The 21591-nt window shown below is 41.8% G+C and overlaps 1 protein-coding gene across 2 annotated transcripts in view; it reads left to right on the forward strand.

Annotated features, from left to right (window-relative positions):
- ABCC9 (ATP binding cassette subfamily C member 9) overlaps positions 1-21591 on the forward strand; it is a 976112-nt gene that overhangs the window by 938237 nt on the left and 16284 nt on the right. The window contains exons 37-38 of one of the 2 annotated variants that reach the window (XM_029600176.1): positions 260-322; positions 12155-12317. In XM_029600176.1, coding sequence (XP_029456036.1) covers positions 260-322; positions 12155-12292 — 201 coding nt within the window. In that variant the 3' untranslated portion in view covers positions 12293-12317. The remainder of the gene's footprint in view (positions 1-259; positions 323-12154; positions 12318-21591) is intronic. The other variant, XM_029600177.1, reaches the window with a different exon arrangement.

Consider the following 21591-nt stretch of genomic DNA (forward strand, 5'->3'; position numbering starts at 1 on the left):
GGGAAGTTTTTAGTCAATTTACCTGAGTAAATCACTTTAAAAATTGTCTTCCAAATGTAGTTTGCCACATTATATATATATATATCATTTGATATAATAAATAATGCTAAATAACATTTTTCTTTACTCTATTGTACTATACTCTTATTGAAATCATATTTTAAAATTATCACAAAAAGCATGTTTCATGCTCTGAAAAGTATGCTACTTTATATAAATTGAATACCAAGATATTTACAGAATTTTTTTTTCATCTTAGGAAAATATTCTGCAGAAAGTAGTAATGACTGCCTTTGCAGACTGCACTGTTGTAACAATAGCTGTAAGTATTAAACATCTTAAATTGAAGCAATTGTACTGAGATTGTCTTGTGTAATAAGTAAAAGAATAATCTCTCTTTATCTCTTTCTCTATATGCATAGATAGATAGATCAATAGAGATAGATATATATGCACCCCTTATTCATAAAGGTCCATTGCCATCTTAATGCATGTTATTTACCACAAAGTGCAGGCCCCTTTATTTCCCATAGGGTCTGGTTACTAATAATCCACATTATAAGGAAATGGCCCTTTGTGAATAGGGGTGAGGTAATATGCTTATTAGTTACAGTATTTAGCATTTTTCTATATGTACACATTTTATTTTCTACCAAAATATTCTCTTCATCTGCTTGTACTAATTATAAAAGTAAGCATGATCATCTTGACTCCTTGTTTGTGATATATATAAGAATGCCTAGAACATATGGACTCAAGTTTCATTTTGTCTGCTCAAACTGTATGGGGGCAATTTTCAAAGGGATTTCAATGGGTAAAATGGGTGTTTGAAAATGTCCTTCCTCCCTCTGTGGGGAAAAGAGCTAAAGCCAGGGTAGGGGCTAAGGTGGACCAACTGAAATACACTCCAGGAATTCATTTTGAAATTATTTTACATTCTGTACTCTGCATATCTGCAAAGTGTACATAAGATATCCCTGCAGTATTTGCTTGCCAGCAGATTTTTAAAGGGAAATTTTATGGTGGGTTTTTCTTTAAAAATTGACTTGCAGGTCATTAGTATTTGAATGCAATCTGCTTTGAAGAGTCTGAAAAGCAGAAAATAAATAAAATCAATAAATCAATATAAGGCACAAAATACTCACAGGTCTGCAACCTCCTTGCACTCTCTCTATATAATAATGCTTAAACTCACAATTTAAATTTGATTGTGTTTTGTAAACTCTGTAATTACAACTTTACATCCAATATAGGAATGCAATTGTGTCCACAGATAATTTGTATAATTTTTGATACATGAAGACATAACAGACAATTCACAGGAGAACTTTCAGTGGAAGGAAAGTTCTGGAACAGTAGGTTATGATATCAGGTCTTAAATGGGTAAACTCAGGAGGAATAGCAGGAAATAGTTTTTTTCACAGAAAGGATGGTAGTACAGAGGATGTCTTCCTGGAGTGTGTGTGCTGGATGCTTAGGAAGAAACAGTCTTTAAGAGTGCATGGGAAAGCAGAGAGGATCCTTAATTTCAAAAGTAAAGATGTAGCAGAAGTACAAATTAGAGGCACATGTTTAAGAGTTTAAAGGACCTACTTGAATGATTCAACAACTAGTTTTTGAGTTGCCAAAATAAATGGCAAAGTGGATAAAATGAAACTTTAGAAGTCCTAGCAAAAATGCAGGCAACCAAACAGTAGGGATGTGCTTTTATCAGGGGTGGATTGAAGGGAAATATCAGGCAGGGTAATTTGTACAAAACCAGCCCATTGAGTATCTGTCTGACACCCTCATGCACTTTCATAAGCATGTGCTTCAACAGCTCCCAAAAGCACACCAAGCTGACTCTTGAGGTACATTACATGACCAGAAGGCTAGCAGAACTGAGCCAAAAAATCTCCATAAACTTACGCACATCATTACCTGCTGAGTTTTATCATATCATTATCATTCACTACTGTGTCATATTTATTCTCTTGGTTACTTATTTTACCGTTTCATATTTATGTACTGTCTCATTTATTCACATAGGCTTATTTATTCACTCTGCTATACTACTACACTAATTGGCTGAAATGTAAATATTGCATTGTTCAATCTCTCCCCTCTTCCAGCTCCAAGTTAATTTTCCCTGTTTTATTGTTTTATTGTAACTTTCTCACACCCTTCAATTGATTCTCTGTATTTAAAGTTCACAGTTCTATTGGGAATATTGTTATCACGTTACCTTATGCTTTTCACACATTGTTAATTGTAAACCGGGTTGATGTGATGCCAGTCATGAAACTCGGTATAACAAAAACAATAAATAAATAAATAAATAAATAACATAAATTTCACATCTTTCCTTAATAACTAAGAAATAGAGTGCACTCTAGTCCCTCTTCCTTCCATGCAATTGGTTTGGAGTCCCCACAAATGTGGTTAAATCTCTTATACATATATATATATATAAATATATATATATCAGATTACAGGTCTGGTGTTAAAGTGTCTTGCTAACCAATCAGCTCTTGAACTAGCTGCCAAGTAATGAGGCAACCTCTAAGATGCACACACTCTGACAAATACACGTTCTCTCTCTTTGTGAGTGTGTCTTTGTGTCAGAGAGAAAAATCACACGTACACACAATGGGGCAGTTTTTTAATATTACGTACGCGGGGTACATTTGTGAGTGCTACCCAGTGTGCACAAATGTACACCCGATTTTATAACATGCGCGCGCTGCCATGCGCATGTTATAAAATCCGGGGTCGGTGCGCGCAAGGGGGTGCACACTTGTGCACCTTGCGCACGCCGAACCCAAGGGGAACCCCCTTGGCTTTCCAAGGCCGCTCCGAAATTGGAGCGGCCTTGGAGAGAACCTTTTTTTAGCTACCCCCCACCTTTCCCTCCTTTCCATTATCTAACCCACCCCCCAGCCCTACCTAAATCCCTCCCTCTACCTTATTTTGCTGAGATACGCCTGCCTCTGGCATGGCCGCTATGCCGGAGGACTCGGGAACGCCTCTGGACCGCCACCCCGCCCCCGACCCTTCCCCCAGACTGCCCAGTTTTGAAAGCCCCGGGACATACGCGCGTCCCGGGCTTGCGCGCGCCGAGCAAAATAGGTTTGGCGCGCGCAGGGGTAGGTTTTCGGGGGTTATGATCATATATTACGCATTAAAGCCTTTGAAAATCTACCCCAAATTGTCTCCATCAGAGAACGTATGTGTGTATGTCTTCCTCTTTGACACAAACACAAACACACTTTCTCAGACACACACATTCTATTATTCATGTGCTCGCACAGAGGATAGCTTTCAATCAGCTATGCGCGGCAACATATACAGTATGTACATTTATGGTTGCATAGATCTGCGCTAGTATTTTATAACCCACATATATCAAATATGTACGCATTATAAAATACATGTATGTTTATCCCGGTACATACACACATACATAGGCTTACATGCAAATGCATGGAATGCTTTGAAACAATGTATATCAATGCAATGAATAGTTGAATACATGTATTTTACCCACCTATTTCAAAAATATACATTCATATATTTTACATGTGAAATAAAGTAGGATTTACACATGTAAGTTGGTGTATTTTAAAACTTGCGTGCGTGAGTGAACCATTTAGTCCAACAACTTGCCTAGTACTTCTCCAAGTCATCAAGACCCTTCTAGTTCTTCACTCTGAATGCCCCCCAGTTCACCCAGTCCTCCCACCTAGTCAGTACTACATAATAAGAGAGCAACTTTTAAATAGGCATACCAGTGCAAATGTTCACATGTGCTTTGGCATGCACCCAGAGATGCAGCAATTTTAGAAAATATGCACACATACATTTGTATGTTATAAAATAGCTTAGGTGCATATTGTGTGTGCCTAATTTTGCAAGTGGGTGTGCATAGCCGTGTAAAGTCAGGTTTGAGCCATGTAAGTGGGGAAATTTTATAACAGGTGCACATCCATGCCATGACCAATTTCACCAGTTTGTCCACCAGTCTACAGCTAGGTTCTCCAAACCCTTCTGGTTCTTTAGCCTACTCTCTCCCCAATTACCCCAGATCCCTTAAAATCCATAGGGATGCCTGTATTTTGTTTTGGTTTTATTAACTTACACCTCCTCCATAGCAGAAGTAAACTTACACTGTACTGGAACTGGGTACACTCCCAGGTGCATAGTTATTTGCACACACATCTCTTGGCCATACCCAGGAACACCCATGTCCCACCTCACCACTCCCATGCGCGCACATCCCTCATGTTCTAAAATTGGGTGGTCACGTGCATGTGCTAGATGCGCACCCATCTCCCAACTTGGTGTTTGCATCTCTTTTAAAATTCACCTTTAAACACATTTAATATAATTAACGCCAAATCATTAACAGGTATAGCACATTCCCATTTACTGTATGTTATAGAGAGTCTGCTGCTTTTATGGCTCCCCAGGAAAAATAGCCTAGTGGTTAAAGCAGCAGTGTGCAAACCACAATCCTCTATTGCCTCAAGTGCAAACTTACCCCTAGATTCATCAAAATGTGTTATTAATGCATTGATAATGCCTGTGTTAAGAAAAGGGGGGTGTTTATCACACCCTGCAATAATTCCTGTTTTCACAATTTGGGAGAGGGAGAGGGAGAGGGAGAGGGAGAGAGAGAGAGAGAACCTATTTACAAGGCCTTCATATTAGTCATTTATATCTCTATATGAGGGCCATCTAATAGCTCGAGGTGAGGTGTTGGTGGTGCTTTAGGATTTAGGGGCCAGTTTCTCATGTAGAGTGAGACGTATGAACAGCACAGTACACCTTGGTGAAGATTTGACGTAATTTGGAGTGAGTAAAGACTCACAAAGATGTCATTTCTACTATGTTCTCTCACCCTAGCTTGATGGACTCTATAATAGGGTACCATCAACCTAGGGTGAGATAACCTAGTACAACCTGTATCGGCCTGTGTGTTGGCCCTATGTCATGGCCTCCTTTTCTTGGGTGCTGGGCAATGCTGATGGGTGGGACTAAGCTCAAAACAGTGGGCCTCAGCCCATTCATGGCTACACTAATGGCTCTTTCTCACATGCACTCTCCCATTCACACACACATACATACCCAGGCCCCCACTCTTACATCTTCTTTCTCAGATAGAGGTTCCCATTTCCTGCCTCCCTTACACACACACACATACACAGAGGATCTCACTCTTACATGCTCTCTCACACGTACAGGGGGTTCACATTTCCACACAAACACACAGGCTCTAACATGCTCTGTCTCTCATACAAGCTCCCATTCCCTTACATGCCTACACAAACACACACACTCATATGCATTCACAAGTAGGCTGCCACTCTTTCTCTTATATACATGCCTATAATCTCACACACACTTCCTCTCCCTCATATGCACAGGCTCTCTCTCCCTCACAGACATATTGGGGTAGATTTTAAAAGAAGCGCACATGGCCTACATGTGCGCGTGCTACCTGGCGTGCGCACATGTATGCCTGATTTTATAACATACACACGCGCATGTTATAAAATCGGGGGTCGGTGCTTGCCGACACACGATCCTCTGACATAGTGACAATGGCTGCTCTGTCTGAGGCCTCTGGCCCCGCCCCACCCTTCCCCTGGACCGCCCTTTTAGTAAAGCACCAGGACTTTCACGCGTCCCGGGGCTTTACATGCATCGCCGGGCAGGTTCTCACATAGACATACACAAGCTTGCAAACTTTCATGCAGACACATACACAGTCTCTCACACAGTCACACACAAGCATACAGACTCTCACAGACACACACACCCAGGCTCTCACATACACACACATGCACACAAGCACTCACACTGACACACACATATACACACAGACTCATGCGCGCACACACACAGCCTCCTCCTGATTTTGGGCTGTGGTGAGATGAGCTCCACCATGGCCCTGCAGGCCACCTCTTGACTTTGGGCCATGGTGGGCTGAGCTCCACCACAGTCCACTGGCCTTCCTGAGCAGGACATGGGGAAGCAAAAGCTGTGTGCGCCTGCACACAACTGCTCCCATAGGTGCATACAGCTTCCATTTCCCTGCCACCGCAGATAAAAGGGAACATCGCGGCCTCTCCATGTTTTGGCCACTGGCAGGTTGAGCTTTGCTGGTGGCCCCATAGCCCTGTTGCTTCTGTCCCCCTAGTATGAAGCTGTCGTGCTTTCCCTTAAGCCATCGCCTGAGGGCATTGGCCCCCTCTGCCCTCACTATGTGGGTGGAGGTATTAGGTGTGTGTATATCTGTAGCATATGGGAAAGTATAGGTGTGTAGGGTGTAAGCTGATGAGGGTATATATATGGGGAGTTGGGATGTGTGAGTATATGTGTAAGGGTGTGTGGCTATGAGTGTGTGGGGATATAAAATTGTGTGGGGATGGGGGTGTAGAAATGTGTGGGTGTATGTGGTGCGATGTAGGTATATGTGTGCATGCTTGTGGCTTTGAAAATATAGGTGGAGGTATTTTTGAAGGTGCCTTTTGATGCTAGCTGATTGTTATTTTTCCGTCTTTATCTGTGTATGTTGATATGGGCCAAAATGTTGTAATGATGAATGGAAGAGGGCTTTTAAACAAGAGTGGTGGTCAACATTCTATAGCTTCTAACTTTTTCCCATAGAAAGCAATAGGAATTTTTTTTCTGGAGGCTCATTTCTCTGAGAATACCAATCCCAATGTTTCTGGTGTTCAAACTCATCTGATATTCACATTTTCTTCCTGCATGCCAGCTTTGGTGAATTCCGGTCCCTTTTTTTAAAGAGACATTGTGCCTGTAGACAAATGAAAACCGCAAATCTGACAAATTAAGCAGCAAATTTAACAAATGTAAGCTTTGTAATCTTGCAGCTTTCCATCAACAATTTTAGAAAATGGATACAAGGTCTTATTCAGATGATATCTAAGACCTCAGAGATTTCACAAAATATACACACAGGTGTCAGTTAACTGTTGGGAGACAAATGCAGAATAAAGAGACCATAAAGCATAAATAGAAATGTACATATAAAACTAACTGGAAATTACTTCAAATTAGATGCCATATGCAATGCAAAAATGGAAAAACAGAAACATCACAATTCCTCATAAAATTTTGATCAAGAAAATCAAGAAAACATACTATATTATTAAAAAGAATAAAAGAATAAATATTTCAAAAGATCTGATTACTAGAACAGCCAATAATTAAAATCATGTTATAAATTTCCAAAACACCAATAAAATATTTAAAAAAACAAGAAGAAATATCAAATAACTCCCAAGAATTCAATCTAATAAGTTTATTAAAAATATCCTGCTCTTCATATCTGGGATCTTTTGATTTCCATTCAGCCTAAGATTGTTGTGGATTGGAGAAGGAGGGATGCACAAACTTTATCCTCTCATACACACACACACACGCACACACACATTTGCACATGTTCATTCTCTCATATACACATACTCTTTCACATACAACCATACGCAAATTGTGTGTGTGTGTGCACATGCATGCAAGAGCCTTTATGTGACACATAGTTTCTCTAACACACATGCAAGCTTTCTCACATATTATGTGTGTGAGCCTGTATTCAAACCTATCGGGCGGATTTTAAAAGCCCTGCTCGCGTAAATCCGCCCGGATTTACGCGAGCAGGGCCTTGCGCGCCGGCGCACCTATTTTCCATAGGCTGCCGGTGCACGCAGAACCCCGGGATGCGTGCGCCGGGGTTCTGCGTGCGCAGAAAGGCTTTTGGAAGGGGGCGTGTCGGGGGCGGGGCCGAACGACGCGGCGTTTTGGGAGCGGGACACATGGCGTTTCGGGGGCGGGCCCGGGGGCATGGTTTCGAACCGGGGCGTTCCGGGGGCGTGGCCGCACCCTCCGGAACCGCCCCCGGGTCGGGTCTCGGCGCACCAGCAGCCCACTGGCGCGCCTGGATTTACATCTCCCTCCGGGAGGCGTAAATCCATGGATAAAGGTAGGGGGGGGTTTAGATAGGGCCAGGGGGGTGGGTTAGGTAGGGGAAGGGAGGGGATGGTGAGGGGAGAGCAAAAGTGAGTTCCTTCCGAGGCCGTTCCAATTTTGGAGCGGCCTCGGAGGGAACGGAGGCAGGCTGCGCGGCTCGGCGCGCGCCGGCTGCCCAAAATCGGCAGCCTTGCACACGCCGATCCAGGATTTTAGAGAATACGCACGGCTATGCGCGTATCTTATAAAATCCAGTGTACTTTTGTTTGCGCCTGCTGCGCAAACAAAAGTACGCGATCGCGCTTTTTAAAACAATCTACCCCTATGTGTGTGTGCATGTGCGCACATATGTGTGTGTGCAAGTAAGAGCTCACACTTACATGTTCATATTCACTCACACTTTCCCCTCTCTCTCTCACACACACACACATGCACACACACACACACACACACAGATTCTGTCTGTCAATTACACACACACAGACTCTGTCTCTTTCATGTGACAGGGACCAGCCAATGGCACGGATACCCTGTCACATGCTAAGGGCAAAGGACCATCGGCACCATTTTGTTTACTGGCAGCCGACAGCCTGAGCGCGGGAGAATGCTCCCGGGACCCCCGCTGGACCACCAGGTATTTAAAAATTTTGGTGTGGGGGGTCCGGAGGGTGGGGGGATACTAACAAACTCATTTTAAAGAGTCGGTTGTATTTTTTGGTTATCGGCTCGGGCGCAGCAGATAAAAAAAATCCGATCGGACTGCAAGATAAAAATTTCACGATGTGAATCCGAACCGATACCGGTTCTGATTCACATCTCTATTAATCAGGATGCATTGTCCAGTACGTGCCCAACCAGCATACAGGACAGAAGTTATCTATATAGAAAAATAAACCATCACTAACATAATTTCTATCATACAAGTTTCAATGTTCCATCCCATAACTGTATCTGAATTTGAAATATAGGAAACATAGGATACAGCACAACACTTTTAGCCAAGGTGGAAAAACTATAGACACTGCTACTTACTGAGGTATATTTGTGTAAAATGACTGGATGTCCATAGTTACCAACCACGAATCAGCTTGTTCTTCCCCATAATATCTGAGCAGTTGCAACATCTGTATGTGAGGTGTCTTGCACATATGAATTAGCTTCTAATGCAAAAGTTTTCAAGAATTTATCAACAAGGACTGAGATTGGTTCAAGAATAGAACCCTTCATGGATAAAATTGATGTCCCCTGAGTGATTGGAACACAATATAAAAGCGGGATACAAGGATGTTGAACTTCTAGAAAAGTTCTATTTTTTTAGTCAAAAATCCATTTGTGTAGTTATTTTCCTTAATTCATCAATTAAGTTCTTTATATCCAGAGGGGCAGATCTTAAAACCTGTGCACGGGCGTAGATTTGTTTGCACAACCCGGCGCAAACAAATCTAAGCCCAATTTTATAACATGCACGCGCAGCCTTCCTCCATTCCCTCTGAGGCCGATCTGAAATCGGAGCGGCCTCGGAACTTTCCTTCCGCCTCCTCCCACCTTCCTCTCCCTTCCCCTAGTTAACTCACCACCCTTCCCCTAGTTAACCCACCTCTCCCTTCCCCTAGTTAACCCACCCCCCAGCCCTACCTAAATCCCCCCCCTCTTACCTTTGTTGGAGAAGTTGCGCCTGCCTCCCGACAGGCGTAGCTTACGCGCGCCAGCCGTTGGCCGGCCCGCGATCCTGGGCACAGCGGTAAATGGCTGCTGTGCCTGGAGGCTCCATCCACGCCCCCGCCCCCAGACCGCCCACATCCTGCCCCTTTTTGCAAGCCCCGGGACATATGCGCGCCCTGGGGCTTGCGCGCGACCCCAAGCCTATGCAAGATAGGCTCGACGCGCGCAGGGGCAGGTTTTCGGGGTTACGCACATATGTTGCGCACGTAACCTTTGAAAGTCTGCCCCAGAGTGTGATTATGCTAGAGTTTCTTATAGGATGTACTATCTGCCAGTTGCCATTCCATTTCTGAAATATTTTGGGTCTGACTTAGCAGCACAATCCCTGCCCTTATCTGCTGGTTAAATAACCAGATGTCAGTCAGAAGCAAGATTTTTGATGGCCTCTAGTTCACATTGGATACATTCACAAAAGATGCAAAGTCTTGCCATTTATTTATTTTTCAATTCCAAGCCTTTTTTATACAGCACATACAGGAAAAATGATTAGAGTGGTTCACAGCATCATAGACACAACCATAAAATCATAGTCATTCTAGTTGTGCAAAAATCTTTTAGCACCATATCCCAGAAAGTAGCAAGAGGTCGATAATACCCAGTGGTGTCCAGGCTGAAGGTGGTCTAACTAGGGATTTATCATAGCCACAATCATTTTTGCTCGAGAAGTACAATTTAATTTGTAATCTTCTCAAGAAATGAAGAAATCAATCTGGCATTAAAAGGGGTCATACATGTTTGTAGGAATAAAAGACAATCCCTTGTTAAGCTGAGGGCCTCTGTTTACTAAGGATGTACACATATTTTTTTCATTTATTTATGTATTTATTTATTGGTGTATTTATGTATTTATTTATTGGTGCATTTTTAAAATTTCATTTATTTCAAATGAAATAACTCTGAAAACAAATGAAAAACAAAAAATACAAGGAACTTAACCAGGTTCAATTTCTTCTTTCCCATTACTAAAAAACCACTGCCACTAAAATTTAACACATTTAAGTCTCCCCCCCCCCCCCCCCAGGGTCTCACATCTCACAAATTCCCCTAACCCATTTTTTAAGTCAGTGAAGTCCACAGGGGCAAAAGCAATCGAAAACTTTGTTGTCCCACGAGTCCATTTTTCAAACTGGCACCAGCTGGCTCTGAGCCCAGCACAATTTTGTTGTACCGAGGTACCTCCATACATCAAAATAGGGCCTGCCTCAGGACTGGCTGGGACCATTTTGAAAAATCAGCCTTGCAGGGCAGGTGCAGTGGGGATTATTCCTGTTTGCTTTGGGCATTGTTAAGACCAGGAAATGTTAAGATTCATATTGGGTGCGGGGATGATGGTAAGGGCAGGCCCCCAGTAGGCATTGAACTTTTTATTTTTATGATAGTAGTGTTTTTTGGGCAGAGGGGAGGAGGGGCAGTGGGGTTGGTGGTTGCTTAGTGGAAAGTGAAACAAAATGAAAAATTAACATGTTATTTTTCTTTCATTTTGCTTAAAAAAATAAAATTTCTTGTTTCATGTCCATGAATGCACACCCCTACATCTACATATGCCTATTCTTATTTGCAGACTGGGTAAGTTTACTACAAAGGTTCATTCAACATATTTGGCAATACAGCAAAATGATGACAGCTGGCCCTGAGACTGGTGCATTTTGTTCATGTCAAACTTGGTGCCAGTCTTAAGGCTTTTCCTCACCATTTTTAAAGAGGAGGATTGCAGGGTAGGAGTGACTGGAGATTGCTTCTGCCACTTTCATGGAGAAGACCCCCATGAAAGGGATAAGAGGAGTCAGGGGGAGCATCTTGCCCTGGCTTATTTGAGGGGGTCTAGGGTGGCCCCAGCTGGGCTTGACTTAGGTTATTGATGAGGGATGGGGAGGAGTGGAAGGTCCTGGGGAGGCTCCAAGATGGCCCTTGGACCTGAGAAAGCAGCAGAGAGATCCAGGGAGCTCTGTTTGCTTTATTAATTTAATGTTTGAATTAAGTGGAAAATAAATATCTCACTCTCAAACAAAAAAACAAACAAATTAAAAATTTTTATGTGCACATAAAAAATTATTAGCAGTGTTGTGTTTATCAATTTGCATTATATTTAATACTGTTATTGTACACTGTGGTTTCTCATTTAAAATAAAGGTTTATGTAGAATTGTTCAAGCACTTTCCTGTAGCTGATTTTTCAATTTGAAAAAGATTATTAATCCCCATTTTTTATCTGTAGCAAAACTACTTAGTAGATGAAAGTTGTAATATGATTTTAACATTGATTTTATAGTTTTTTCTCATTTTCGCTAGATATTGGTTTTCATTTCCTCAATTCTAATGTACAAAATATACTCCCTTCTGTTATCCCATGGCTCATCACAGCTTCACTTTCAATATACTAGCTTCATTTGTTTTCTTCCCTGTAGCTGATTCCTCTCTCTTTTCCTTATATTTGTACTATTTTCTTTTCTTCTTTCCAGCATCGAGTGTCTTCCATCTTGGATGCAGACCATGTGTTAGTCTTTGCTGAGGGTATTTTAGTGGAAAGTGATTCTGCTGCACACTTGCTCTCCCATGAGGATGGCCTTTTCACCATTTTGGTGAAGAGTCACAAGTAGTACTCACAAGGCTTCTGACTCTCCGGTTGGTAGATCAGCTGCATAGTTCTATTTAAATGTAGCTATGTTCAGGTATTACAATAATTGTACAAGTTACTGACTGTGGTGGTAATAAGGGGGTAATTTTCCAAGCCTTTTCCTTTCATAAATGTTTTATGTACAGAAATGGCATGTTACAAAATTGTCCACCTAATATGTGTGTGGAAATTTATGTGCATATGCCATATATGCACATAAATTTACATGCATTTGGGAGAGGTGCTGTGTGGGGTGAAGCCTTGGTGGGTTTTTCATTTATGTGCATATTTTATGATGTTAACAAATATGTACATAAATTCTAGTGGCAAAACTACCCATTCAGATTTGCAGGTGTAAGTCTGTGCAGGTAGGTTTGCCAGGGTAATTTTCAAAACAAATTTATATGCCTGTCTGCTTTGAAAATTGGTGCAATTTCTATAAGCTACTGCAAAACCTTTCCTGTGCTTTCTACAGACTTATGTTCTGTTTCTGACCTCTCAGTACAATCTCTCTGTAAAACTTCTTAATTTTTATATCATATAAAATTAATTTAAATGATAATAGTTTCCCAGATAATTTTTTAATATTTGCTTTTTTCTTAAAATCTTTCTTATTACTTAAATATAGATATACAATCATAATTTAATTTTGAAAATATTAATAACTTGATAAACTAACTCCAGAAAAAGTAATAAAGTTCTGGATAGATGATTAAATCATGGTTTCATTACAATGTTTCAAAAACACAGCAAAAAATGCATTTTATTGTTATTTGATATTGAGACAAAATGGTTCAGTTTCATTTTGTTAATGATAGAAATGTGATTTCACAAATGTTAAGATCCTATATAACAGTAAACATTTGTTAATTCTCCTTTAATAATAACAATGCTTTCACATATTACTATATCAAGTGAGAAAACAAACTTTATATAAGGTAATTATACTCTTTGTTGAAAAAGATAAGCAGGCAAAGTTTGCTGTTTTTCTGGCACTGTGATGGCTTTGAAGTTCAGTAATCTCCAGAGAGTTTTGAACTGTTTTCTGAATACAACTTGCATTCATTAACAAAATCAGTTATTTGCTGCTGTATGTAATGGTTTCATGAAAATGCCATATCATCAAGTATGTTTACATGAAATACATTTTATTTAAGTGCATGCAAATATTATCCTAGGATAAGCATATGCTTTTTTATTGGTGTTTGTTGTTAGGGTGCTTGAAATTGTCTCTATATTGTATCATTATGTCCAAATGCTGATTTACTAAGGCCTTTCTCCCATTCCGTGACTGTGGGGAAATTGTTTAGTAAATCAGGACCTAAAATAACAAAAAAATAAAAAATAGGTAAAGGAGGAATCCAACATAAGTGGTGAATTATAATACAGTTGAACTCTGTTATGGTGAGCTTCCTGATAAAATGTGTTTGGTAACTTGGGTGATAGTGGCTTAGAAACAGCTGGAAGGTATAAGGAGGCAGACTCTGGCTATTTCCTTTTGTGCAATTTATTTATAGTGAAAGAACGAAGTGCAAAGCAAAATAAATAATGCAGCTCACCTTAAAGTTCAGGTAGCATAGAAACATCATACATAGCAGATTTTAGCATTGGCTGGCTTCCTGCCGGCTCCCTGGGGCCTCACTAACCCTTCTGGGTCCTGTCTTCTTATGCTAGGCTGAAGGGATCCTCCCTGGGCCCAGAATCCCTTGCTGAGGGAGTTGCCTATAGCCTTGCAGGGTTGAGCACAGGGACACCTCTCTAGACAGGAAATCCACATTGGCATTCTCCCTTCCTGCCCTGTGTCAGATCTTATAGTTGAAGGGCTGGAAGGTGATGAACCATCTCATCACTCATCACTCCTTATTTCTATTCATCCAAAGGAGTGATTGGTGATCCATTACGAGCATGAACTGCCGTCCTACCAGGTAGTAGCGCAAGGCCTCAAAGGCCCACTTGATTGCCATGGCCTTCTTTTAAGGTGATTTTCGATCAATGATATCACGAGGGGCCACACAAGAGTAATCAACCTTCCTGCTTGGACTTCAACCTGGACCCATAGCCCTCTGATTATGATAACATACCTAAAAGAGAGACCTGACTACTATATAGAAATATTAGTTCTATATGAAGCAGTTGGGTTCCTCTTTTCAATGTGTTGTTATCATCAGTCAGGGGCTATAATAAAAAACCATCTTAATTTTAATAATTACCACTTAAAACTTTAGCAAGGAAGCTGAACTATAAAATACATACATTCCATAATGCACACACTGCAAGTTTAACATTTACTTACTAACTTTTAATAATATTGTAATATAGTTAAAAGTATATATACTTACTCATGCTATTGGTGGGCCCAAGTGATCCTGCTGGAGTGCTGGTGGTGCTGGTAATCTTAGAGCAGGACAACTGTCCCAAACAGGCAGATGCTGCTGCTGGATGACATCATGAAAAGTTAAAATGGCATCAAACACGCCACTGCACATGAACTCTGTTACTGCGTGGACACTCCAGTTACTGCTTAGGAAACTCTCGTTATTGCGCTAGAAGTGCATTCATGAACAGTAACATGTTACTGCGTGGGAACTTAGTTCATGTGCAGTAACTCTCATTACTGAGTAGGAACACTGAGCTCACACAGAAGTTCCTGATCCGTAATAAAGTTCATGCGCACTAATGGGAGTTATTACACAAGATTATTGTTTCCATGCAATAACGAGAGTTATTACGCGGAAACAACAAAATTCTGAAAAAACTGAAAAAAAAACCCTGACCCATTCTAGCCATGAAATGGGCACAAAAACAACCCTACCTGAAAGCAAAACAAAATAAAAAAAAACAATATCACCCATTCTAACTGACTATTCTGTATTATATATGGAGAGTGTGAGAAAATTATCAAATACCAAGCAATGAAATCAGAGATCAGCAAATGTGGCTTAATGATATAGAAATTATCCTAATTTAATCTTCACCTGATTAAAAAAATTCCAAGCTCAATATGTTGCCTTTAATTATGAGATTCTTACATTGATCTACATGTTTCTTGAGACCAATGAGATATGCCAAGAGCCACCCACAACAGCACTTCTGGACTTGTAGAACAACAGAAATTTGGTGGGACCAGGACCCGGGTTGCCCATCCTATTCCTTCACCTATATATTTCAATATGGTTTGTTTACTTTTTTTGATATACCATTTTTCCATAGAAGTAAATCAGTTTATAAGTTAAATGCATATCTCATCACAATATTTAGGTAGAATGTATAACATAAAACTAATAATAGATAAAATAAAGCTGGAGACTATGGAACCTGTAGTAATAAAGTTTAAAGTGCACATTAAGGGTCTTTTTTTGCATGGTAAAATTAGCATGGTAAGCAGAAAGGTCTTAGACAGTAACTTTTAAACAGGCATGCAGGCACATATGTGCACATGTTTGTCAGTTCACACCCAGGGACACAGTCCTTTTATTACGTACGTTTGTATATGCACGCACTTGTGCATGCAATTTTAAGTGAACACGCACCTATGCACGCAAGTGCCGCTTCTACAGTATAAGTGGGGGGGAATTATAATAGACACAAGTGCTGATGCCATTACCATTTTCCCAGTTCATTCCCACCTCGCCCATATAAGGGATTGGACTTCCAAACCCCCTGAGTTTAAAAGCCTCCCTTCTCCCCTATTAACCCCAACCCTTAAAACCCCGCTGGTCTATTTATCTTTATTTTTTTTTTTGTTGGAATTTCTTTATTTGGAATTTTCAGTATAACAACAACAGCCAAGTAGCAACGCATTATGCCAAAACAAAGCATTACAAGGTATCATCCATATACTCATACATATGCAAAAGTCAGAATACAATGCGTATCTGTTATTGATCACAAAACAGGAAACAAAGACTGCAATGTCTCGACATTCTCTAGTTCTCATAAAAGGGAAGAGAGATTATGACCGAAAGAGTCTGGAAATATGTATATAAACAAGGAAAAAGAAGAAGAAGAGACAGTTTAAGGAAAAAGGAAGAGAGGGTATTAAGAGAAGAGTACTACCAGAGAAAGGATCAGATGGATGCTTTAGGAAGGTGGTGTCCACAATGTGTTAATAATGCATGGAAATTATGGGGTATGTCGATCTAAGGGTTCCCACATCAAATCCCACGCTTTCAGCCGTTTGTGTTTATTTTAATAGCCATGGCCCTTTCGTATTTACTGTATAAACAGATAGTATTCCACCATAGCGGTTCAGACAATCTGTCACTGTGTTTCCAGTTAGAAGTAATAATATGTAAAGCTATGCCAATAAGAAAATCATATAATTTCTTATGTGGGGGTATTAACCGAATATCCGGGTGGGTACTTCGTAAAATAACTAACCCATAGGCTATTTGAGCTGGCACTGGAAGCAGCTGACGGATAGTGCGCCAGATTTGGAGCCAAAACTCGCGTACAATTGGGCAGAAAAATAAGAGATGATCCAAAGTCGCTCCAGTATTTAAGCAGGACCAACATGCATGAGAGTCTAAGAGACGAGCCCTGTAAAGCTTCCAGGGGGTCCAGAGCGCTCTATGTAGGATAAACAGAGATGTTTGTTTAACACTAGTAGACAAGGACGTTTGAAATATAGATTGCCAAAGCTTGGACCACAAGTCCGAAGTGATGGTAATCTGGATCTCAGAGGACCATATAGACATGACTGAAGGGTTCCGAGCTGGAGTCCGAAACCTTTTAATTATTTTGTATAATCTGGAGGCTATTTATCTTTATTTTATTACTTACACGTCCTTCATCGGAGAAGTAAAAGTACATGGCAGGGGACCTCAGCATGCACCTATGCATGTATGTATGAATGTGCTAATTTGAAGTTGAAATCCAGGAACGCCCATGCCCTGCCCAGACCACTCCCATGCCCTTGCAACTTTTTTTGGAACTTTTCATTTGTGTGCATACTCAGTGGCTTTTAAAATCCAGTCAGCACACGCCAGCCTCATATATTCATATATCTCCCAGTTTTAGCATGTGTTGAATTTTTAAAATTCACCTTTTAATGTATAAATTAAGATGGGCCCTCCAGATGTTAGCATAACTTCATATAAATGAGGAAGCATAATTTGCAAATGAGGATTTACTGGGACCCAATAAAAGATTTTTTATGCTCCTAGGCACTGTTGGTGCTTGCCTCCTTCCACCTGTGACCCTCTCAAGAAGGTCAGACAACAAAGAAGATCTAAGGCACAGCCTCACAGTTTCTGGCAGCAGGAATTAGAAAATTTGGAAGCACTGGCAAATATTTCCATATTTTATATTACATTTTAAAAATATTTCTCTGATCTTGCTTATGTCTGTAAAATTAATTTTGTTTTTATTACATGAGGAAAAGGGATCTCAATTATTAACACACAGGCCGATACAGTAAAGCGTGGCCGCAGTTACCCCGTTTCTAACCCGCTGTGTACTCACAATTTGGCTGCGAAAGTCTAACCCGCGATTCACTATCTATTTTTACCAATCCTTACCGCTTCTTTTACTCGACGTGTATCCCTTTCCGCCCACGGCATGTATATGTATGTAAACGATCCGATTAGCTATTCCCTCCCATACAGTAACATGCGCCCCGACTATCTCCTTTTTAATCTGCTATCTTGCTGCGTCTTTTACCTGCTAATTTACACTAACGCCAGGGTCAGGGTAGGTGGTAAATTACGAAATTTCACACGAAATTTCACACAAAAATTCACAGTCCCAAACCAAACCAACCCAATCCAAGCTTCAGGCAAGCCCCAGCAGAGAGAGACGAAATTTCACACTCCCAGACCAAACCAACCCAATCCAAGCTCCAGCAGAGAGAGAAGAAATTTCACAGTCCCAAACCAAACCAAACCAACCCAATCCAAGTCCCAGCAGAGAGAGACGAAATTTCACAGTCCCGGGCAAACTTTCCCCCAGCCCCCCTCACCTGCCCTGGCCTCGGCCATGCAAGCCCCCAGCAGCAGCAGTAGAAGGGCGGTGAGAGAGAGCGGCTTCAGCAGCTTGGGCACACCCCATGCGAGGTGGCTTCCAGCAGCCCCGCCGGCGAAGGTAAATACGCGCACACCGTGACCTCCGACGTCCAGCCGGGCGCTCAGGTCACAGCGTGCGTTCATGCGCCTGCTGCCTTGAGCGCCCATATTGGACATACAGGCGTGCACGTATTCACCTTCGCCGGCGGGGCTGCTGTAAGCCGCCTCGCATGGGGAGCGCCCGATCCGCCCTGGGCTGCTGAAGCCACTCTCTCTCGATGCCCTTCTACTGCTGCTGCTGGGGGCTTGAGTGGCTGTGGCCAGGGCAGGTGAGCAGGGGCTGGGAGAAGGTTTGCCCGGGCTGATGCGCGCATGTGCCCTAGGTAATTCCGTCATCAAGATGGCATCCTGGATCACCCATGCTGTCCTGGGGACGTTGGGGAGAGCGGAATTTGCAGGCCAAGGCCAAAAGCCTCCTTGAAATCACTGGAGCTGGCAAAAGAGACGTGAGCAACAGAGGTCGCAGCCATCTGCGACCGACGGGCACAACACTTCTAAATTCCTCAAAATGATCCCCCTTTGTTCTCTGCTCTAGTCTCCAGCACCTCTCATCCTGTTTTCTGCAGCTGGATAAGGGAGCAAAAATTAGGAAGGTAGCAAATCTTCAGCCATTCTGCTGTTCCCAGATGTTTGGTGCTCTAGAAACAAGTCATGCATGCCTAGTGATGCCTAGCATGCATGGGACTATCAGAAATAATTGGTATTCCCAACACACTCAATATTTTTGTGGGCTTGATAATGCATGAAAATTTAGCACCTGCTTTGGATCACCATGTCAAGTCCAAAAGCCCCTCCTCCATTCTAACCCACCCTTTCACATTATACTGGTTTGCATGGGGATTTCCTTTCCCCAAACGAGCCCAAAATATCTTTCACATGGACTTTATATATGTTATTTGTGTGGATTGGGTATATAGGAAAAAGTCAAGATATTTTAAAATCAAATCTTTGCATGTATATTTATTCTCCCCTCCTCCCCCCCCCCCCCCCCCCACCACCACCATGACCTGGTAATGTGATAGTGCCCCTTTTCCCTCTAGGTAAAAGTATACATGCTGTTCTGCCCTTGGAAGAAAGTTTCTTAGCTTATGATCCTAGACAGACAGTTAAACCTTTTTTTCCTAGCTTTAGATACCAGAGAAAACTCAGTTCTTAATACCAAACAACATTTAGTAAAATGATGAACAGTTCAATACTCACTGTGAATGAAAAGGCACCAAGAAAAGTCATACAAAAAGCAGAGGCTGATTCAGCTATTATAAATCTCTGGAAGCACAGTAGTCATAGGAAGACAACTGCAGCTGTAGTAGAAGCTGTGGATATTAGTAGATGGTGAAAAAGTGATGCTTCTAGGAGCTTTTTAGGGAGGCTAAGGATGGGCTGTGAGCTTCAAGAACCTTTTCCCCAAATAAAAATCCCTTCAGATAGTAAACAGTCCCAGGATGTTTTGGGTCAAGTAACCAAAAGGAAGAGTTAAGAGAACACCAAGAGAGAGAGAGAGAGAAGATTAAAGAAGGAACAGTCCAGCAAGAACATTTAAAATAGTCAAACAGCAGCTAACAATAACCAATCAGGAAAGAACCTAAAAACCCTGCAGATAATCTAAACTATGCAATATTACAAGGTAACACAGGTTGGCAGTGAAATAAAGAAACATATACCTATACTGTGGAAACCGAACACTCTCCGCTTGGTATCATAGAAGCATTATATAATATCAAAGAAATATCAAAGACATACAATGGTGTATAATGTTCTAGTATTTTCATGAGACATAAGGAGCACTATCTTAATGACAGATCTGATGATTGTCTTTACTGTTCCTTGTTTTGCAGTCTTGATTGCTAACTACAGTGCAGAATGACATTCTCTAAATGTGGCTTTGTGTAGAGATGCTAGTGGCAACAAACATTTAATGTACTGTCCAGGGTCTGTGTGTGGACTTTGATGTCCAATCCAGGATTCATGAGCTCTAAGGAATCTCTTTCAGTCTGGAATCCATTATCGCTCTTTGTAAGGAACTCAAGCTCTATTGACCATGTTGTCTGCATCAGGGGATCTGCTGAGACAGATCTTGTGGCATGGTCTGATGGAATGTCACTGCTCAGTAGGGATGTGCAGCCAGAAACCTTTAGTTGTATTCGTGATACATATTCGTCGGGGGTCATTTCCGTTGCATTCGGACGTATGGCGCCGCGATACGTTGATATGTGAATTCATTTTCCGGTTCCCATTAAAGTCAATGGGGGAAGGATTTCCAGCCTATTTTTGGCTGCAGAATTGGGGTTTTATTATCAATTTTTATGAAACTTCTGGGGAGCAATCAACAGAACAACAAAAGAGCTCCAAGGTACTTATACTGTGGCAAAGTGGCATGAATAGCCTAAGGCACTGTAAAGCTGCAAAGGGGAACCAGAAGTGGCAAGAGTGCTTTAACAGAAGCACAAAGCAGCAGCGAGAGTGTCAAACACACCACAGCTTCAAAAGAGAGCACCGATAACAGATGCATGAAACCTCGAAGGCAGCACGACAGGCAAAGTGGCAAGACAAGTGGCATTGACATCCTACAGCACAATGAAGGGGGAACATAGCAAGCAGAAAGACTAGTACCAAAATACTGAGGAACCATGATAGTGGCAAGAGCACCACAAGGAGATGAGTGAGTCATCTGGTGATTGGCACCAAGGCACAGTGGCAGAACATTGATAGGGGCAAGACAGGCTGGCAGAGCCGAGGTAGTCAGGTCGCTGTGGTTTGATAAGGGAAAGACAAGGAGGCAAGACAAGATGAGGCTTAGCATGTGGCGGGACTGTCCACTGGGTGTACTGTGCACCCGACCTGTCTTGAAACAAGGACCAGGGATTCTTACACGAGTGCTAGGACCAGAAACATGATGAACTATGCCTGGGTGGAGTGGTAATTCCGTATGGTTGTTTAAATTGCACTATTACCTTAAAAACAATGCCACATACAAAAAGAAAAGGTAAGGTTAGGCAGGAAGCCTCGACCCCTGTAAAACCTTCCCTAATGCAGACAACTATTACAGGCTTTCTCACATCAGCAGAAGTAAATTCCCCTGAGTGTCCCGCTGAAGAAGGAGACGAGAAGCAAGGCTCCTTTCTTCTGGGAGAAGTTAGTCTAAGTCCAGGGGCTCCAATAACACCCACTCCACCTCGGTTGGCTGCAACCACCATGGCTCTAGGCTCTGATCCCCGACATG

Source organism: Rhinatrema bivittatum, chromosome 4 (assembly GCF_901001135.1).
Source record: "Rhinatrema bivittatum chromosome 4, aRhiBiv1.1, whole genome shotgun sequence".
In the NCBI taxonomy this organism is placed as follows: Eukaryota; Metazoa; Chordata; class Amphibia; order Gymnophiona; family Rhinatrematidae; genus Rhinatrema; species Rhinatrema bivittatum.